The sequence below is a fragment of the Oryza sativa genome, chromosome 6, assembly GCF_034140825.1.
Source record: "Oryza sativa Japonica Group chromosome 6, ASM3414082v1".
Lineage (NCBI taxonomy): Eukaryota > Viridiplantae > Streptophyta > Magnoliopsida > Poales > Poaceae > Oryza > Oryza sativa.
In genome coordinates, this window is record NC_089040.1 from 3,224,656 (window position 1) to 3,230,655 (window position 6,000).

The window sequence follows — 6,000 nt, forward strand, 5'->3', positions numbered from 1 at the left end:
GACAGTCATGTATTTTACTTAAAAAAAATAGCACTTATTCAATTGCTCCAATGTCATGATATGTGAGCAAATGGGTGCTTGCATTTACGGTTAATTATTTTTTTATTGATAGGTGATATACATGTCGGCAGCAAAGACGTTCGTAGTGATTTCATCATCTTCAAAATATATCGGTCAAGTTTTTATAAGGTACTTACAGTATACGCGCGTTATGAACGTCCGTATTTGTATTCGTATAGTGTGTTTCTAAAATAATAGTAAGAGTGGAAACATAATCGAACAGACCAAGTGGCGAATTAATCATGTCTATCCTATCAATGGATGCATGCATGCACTCTTCCGTTAAATTAGCGTGCAACTGGCGATGGCGATGGCGACCGAGTCTGGCCAGTCTAGTTAATTTCTCTCTCTACTATACTCAACTTATACAGATGCTTACAAATAATGCAATTATGTATCAGGTGGAGTGGCAACGGCGCTCGATCGATGGCCTTCGATTCCCATTTCTATGGCTGGCGTTTTTGTCCGTTGCGTTGGCTGCAGCGCAGGGGATCGGCATGGGTCGTCCGGCCACCGTACCGGCCGGGCTACCGGCTCGTTTCGCCCCGCGCGCGGCTCGATCGGCATCTCTGGATCGTTGCATGTCACCGTGCGCGCGCTGGCGTTTTGCGTTGTCCGGTCAGGCGCGCTAGGCCTAGCTATATATCGATCGCGCATGCAGGCTTCAGATTGCCCGGGTTTCACTCCCTTTCTCTCCCAGATACGCAGATAGTTAGATCACAGTTGTTACATACTCCCCTACATGAGGGTGGCGGATCTGTCATGGGGGCGATAGAGCCTCGAGTACTCACTACCGATGTTACAACCATGAGAGTTTTCATTAAGTTTCCACTAAAAATTTTTATCATACATATATTAGATTATTAGAATAATGAGTTATAGTTTTTTATAACTTGTTCAGCCCTTTCTATGAGTTCTTCTTGGATGCAAGCCTTTGCAGTTTTCATCCCATAAAAAAAAATCTAAGTAGGGAGTGTAGTTCGAGATGTGATAATCTTATTACTAGGATGCATCACATCTAGTTTGTTTTTATTACCATCCATATTAGTAGTATTGTGATTGTCATATCCTGTACTAGATTTATTTTTTATAGGATGAAATAAGTAGATGGAGTAGATCGTTTGGAACGTTCCTGTTTAATTGATTCAGTTATAGCTAATAAGACATAGAAATATAAATAAATGACCATACAAATAGTTTGTAGGTAAACTTGCATGCATGTTTCATTAATTTGTAGTTATGGTTAAAAAAAACTCATGTCGGAAAATACACCACTTATACGGTAAAAGATATCTCGCAATCAACTCTATATTTGAATTTCAAATTTTAATTTTTGGCTCTGTTACGTTACTAACATGTTTACGATTTCTAGTTTTTTGTAAAAAAAAAAACTGTGCGAAATTTATTCGTTCATCTTTTTTCCATGAAGTGTGTCGGCTCTATATCTCGATACAAGTTGAAAGCAAAATGCCAACAGTTTTCTTCTGTTTTATTTCTTTAAAGAGATGCCAAAAAGTAGATATTTGGCGTATACCTTCTGTTCCCAAGCGTATCTAAACTAAAACATGATGCGTTTAATTTGTCCGTGCTCCTTCAAACATGTCGCTGTACGTTGGCGATTTTGGCACGTTGCGTTTGAGAGGGGAAAAAGAAACAAATTTGGGCGTCCATTAGGCGGCTAATCATTCTGCTGCTTTTGTGATTATGTCAATAGACATACATATATAGGGAGTGATTGATTGGTTTGCTCGTCCTGTTATGTCTTGATCTCGTCATAGCGAAGAACTCTGCTGATTCCTTTTAGACCTTTGGCCGGCCATTATTAGATTAATTTCTCACATCAATTAATCGTGTGTGTTAATTTTATGCTGAATGGCTAAATAGATAAATAATTTATACTAATAACTATTGAGAGCACAAGCATGTGAATTAACTATTATAAAGTTGTAAATGTATTTAAATCAATATTATAGGAAATTCAAAATTCATATATAAAAACCCGTTCAAAAATCGTTTAGAAGCTTCTTGCATGTTCATCCGTTTTCACGTTTCACAGTTTTCACATCATTACCTTCTCTTTCTTCAAGTCTTATGAAGCTGCTATATAGAGTTATATATAAGGCAAGTTTGCATAGCTCTGATCTAAATCCAATATATTTAGAACTAGATATTCATAGCTCCAGAAATACATTTTTATGGATATGTCATTAAATTGATAATGTTTGAAAAAAACCATTTTATTCCTATTTCAGATTAAATTCCTTAAAAAATATAAAAAACAAAATATTGTAACTTAACTTACAAACTCTACATCAGCGTGATCTAAAGCTGTGACAAACAAAATATCTAACTTGTTTTCGGAATCAATTTGTTCTTCAAACCTCTATTCAGGGTCAATATAGCAGAAGAAAAGGGTAGATTCTTTTATGATTAGGAGTGGTTGAGGAGCGCGCCGTTTTTACGGATTTGCTTATAAACTGATGATTTAACAGCTGTAAAATGTACTCAACTGTTGCATGGTCAACCGCGCGAGCGAGACTGCGCACGTGACGTCCGCATGGGCCCACACGTCGGTGAGTCATTTGCCGAGAGGCGGTGTCGCGTGGCGGGAGTGCGATCAGCTGTGCCGCTTACACGTGGCCGAAGAGATTAAAGATGAGCACTTTGTTTTTTTCTAAAAAAAAGGTTAAAGAATATTTACTGATCCAAACAACCAATTAAAATAAGGGAATTTAACTATTTGACACTTTTAAGATGGATAATTAAGAATCTGTCACCCGCAATATATAACATGCGGACCAATATGTGAGTCCTTAATTATCACTTGTAAAATTGACAAAAAGTTAAATATCTCTACAATGCAATATATGACATGCGGACCAATATGTGAGTCCTTAATTATCCTTGATAAAAAGTTAAATATCTCAAAAATAGAACCCAAACAATGGGTGAAAGAAGATCTAAAGGATAGATGGTATCAAGTCAAAATGAGAGGGAGACAACAGTCTATATACGTACATATGTAACAAATCATGAGTGATTAGGAGGTTGAAGATTTTGCAAGGATCCAGATACTATAAAAATTCCTCCTTGCAATTCTTGAGCCTTAAGAATCTCTTCGTATAGCTTCGTTCTCTCTCCCTCCCTTTTCTCTCGCACTGCAACTACTACCGTATCGATTGATCAGTCTCCTCTCCTTCATCTCCATTAATTTGCTTGCAACTACTACCGTATCGATCGATCAGTCTCCACCTCTCCTTCATCTCCATTAATTTGCTTGTTGAGAGCTTGAGATCAAGCCCAATGGTGGAAGTTATCGTGGAGAAGAAGGCGCGAAGGATTGTGAGGGGGAGGTGGCATGTGGAGGCGAGCAACGAAGCGGCGGCGGCGGCGCCGGCTGTTGCCGCGCCCGCGCCCAGGGTTGTTCGGGTTCTCTGCAGAGACCACGACGCCACGGACTCCTCCGGCGACGACGATGGCGAGGACGACGCGCCGCGGCGTGCTCGCCTCCTCGTGCACGAGATCCACGTCGCGCGGCAGCCGGTGGCCATGTCGCCAGCGGCGGCGAGCTCCAGCCAGAGACGTCGTGTCGGCCCGATGAAGAGGACGGAATCGGCGGTGGATGCGACGATGGACGCGACGGCGGCGGCGCCGGAGAGGAAGTTCCGCGGGGTGAGGAAGCGGCCGTGGGGGAAGTACGGGGCGGAGATCCGCGTGTCGCAGCAGAGCGCGCGCGTGTGGCTCGGCACGTTCGACACCGCCGAGGAGGCCGCGCGGGTGTACGACCACGCCGCCCTCCGCCTGCGCGGGCCGTCCGCCACGACCAACTTCCCCATGACGCCAGCGGCGCCGTCGCCTCCTCCCTCGCGCGCCACCTACGCCGGCGCGGCGTCCGGGTACGACGAGTCCAGCGACGAGTCGCAGCTCGTCGGCTCGCCGGTCTCCGTGCTCCGCCCAATGCCGGCGCGCGCAACGGCCAAGAAAGAGGCCAAGGAAGAAGACGACTCCGCCCCCGATATCCTCGGCATCTCCGCCGGCGACGGCTTAATCTCCCCGTTCACCTGCGACGTCCTGAATTTCCCACCGCCCGACGAGGACATGTTCGGCGGCGGCATCTCCTTCGGCGAGCCGACACCGCCACCCATGGTGTTCGACGACGACTGCATGGCGCGCCTCGGCCACGCCCCCAACGACGACGAGCACCCGGTGACGAGCTCGTCCTTCCTCGACGGCGATCTCGGCGACCTGCCGTCGTGGACGGAGGTGGACGGCTTCTTCAGCGACGTCGGCGGCGACGACCTGTTCGCCGCCGAGCCGTTCCCGGCGCTCTGAGACTGACAGTTTTGTCGCGAGCTTTGTCTACGTACGTACGTGTGCTTGTGTAGTGTGTGTTTAATTAATTCGTTTATTATTAGCGATTGCAAATATTTCTTGTGTCACCGTGAGATCACCGGAGATCGCCGAGGGAATACAAATATTTCTTGCAAATATATATCACCGGAGATCGCCGGGGGAAATGCAAATATTTCTTGCAAATATATATCACCGGAGATCGCCGGGAATGCAAATATCTCTTTGCAAATATATAGCGGCGGAGATCGCTGGCAATGCCACCGGTGACGGCAGCAAACCGGCGTAATATAGAAGACGCGCCGGCGTAATATAGAAGACGCTGCCGATATTATCTAACCTTCGGATCCCATGCATAAAAAGTGCATCTGGCGGGTTCGGAGATAAAAATATCCGACTCCTTTTGGGCTTTTTTCCTTTTTATGTTTTCTTTTTCTATGGTTGGACCATGTTTCCCGCTTGGTTCTCCGTGCCCAGTGTAGCTAACGGGCCGATGTAATTGTGCCGTCCAATGATTTTAGACCCAACGTGCACCGTGCGAAATAGAATAAGTTCACTTTGGATCTCTGATCTTGACACCAAATTCCACTTGGTGCTATCAGTCTGTTTCTACAGTGGCACCGACTAGGACAAGAAATTGGGCTAGATTAAAAGCCCATAATTTACACGGACACGAAAGTTTTGGCCCATGTTGATGAATAAGGTGGAATCGAACCCTTTCGAATTATTTTTCATAGTTTTCAAATTAGGAGGATTCGGAGATTAAAACATCGGCCCTCTTCATTATTTTTTTCTACCTTTTGCCATCATGGCCTGATAACTTTGGGACAACTTTGGTTAATCGACTCGAATATTACGGACGCAACAATCGTTTTAATATATCAGCAGGCTTATACTTGAAAAAAATCAGCAATTGCAAGCACATACGTAATTAAGCTCGTATTAATTGGCTTGTAATTTACAAATTTTCCCTTGTTTTCCTCAAGTTTTGCCCTTTTTTGCTGTCATCGTAATTTACAAGTATTACGCCTTGCAAATGCACATGAACGAATGAATGGGTCGACGAATTTTACAAGTTATTAATTGATGATTGTTGTTTGATTAAATTCACCACGCTTCTTCCTAGTGGCGACAATAGCGGCGACGGAGGCTGTGACGACCGACGACGCGACGATGATGGCAGTGTTTAGTGTGTAGTGTGTGTTTGATTTATTCATTTATTATTAGCGATTGCAAATATTCTTGTGTCACCGTGAGATCGCTGGGGGAAAGCAAATAGTTCTTGCAAATGTATATCATCGGAGATCGCCGGGAATGCAAATATATATCGCCAGGGGAATGCAAATATTTCTTGCAAATATATAGCGGCAGAGATCGCCGGCAATGCCGCCGATGATTGCGGCGAGCCGGCGTAATAGAGCAGTATCTTATCTCAGACGCCGCCGACATTATCGCGTGAAGACATGGAAGTATCGAGCAGTTAGATACTTAGATCGCTGGATCGCATAAAAAAAACATCTGCGGGGTTCGGAGATAAAAACTTCGACCCCCATTTGGACCTTTTTCTTTTTCTTTTAATTTCCTTTTTCT

At 44.4% G+C, this 6,000-nt stretch overlaps 1 protein-coding gene across 1 annotated transcript; it reads left to right on the forward strand.

Annotated features, from left to right (window-relative positions):
- The first annotated feature begins 3,317 nt into the window (after positions 1-3,317).
- LOC107277520 (ethylene-responsive transcription factor CRF1) lies at positions 3,318-4,550 on the forward strand. The gene has a single exon (XM_015786724.3). The coding sequence runs from the start codon at positions 3,364-3,366 to the stop codon at positions 4,390-4,392; it is 1,029 nt and encodes a 342-aa protein (XP_015642210.3). The 5' UTR covers positions 3,318-3,363; the 3' UTR covers positions 4,393-4,550.
- The last annotated feature ends 1,450 nt before the right edge of the window (positions 4,551-6,000 follow it).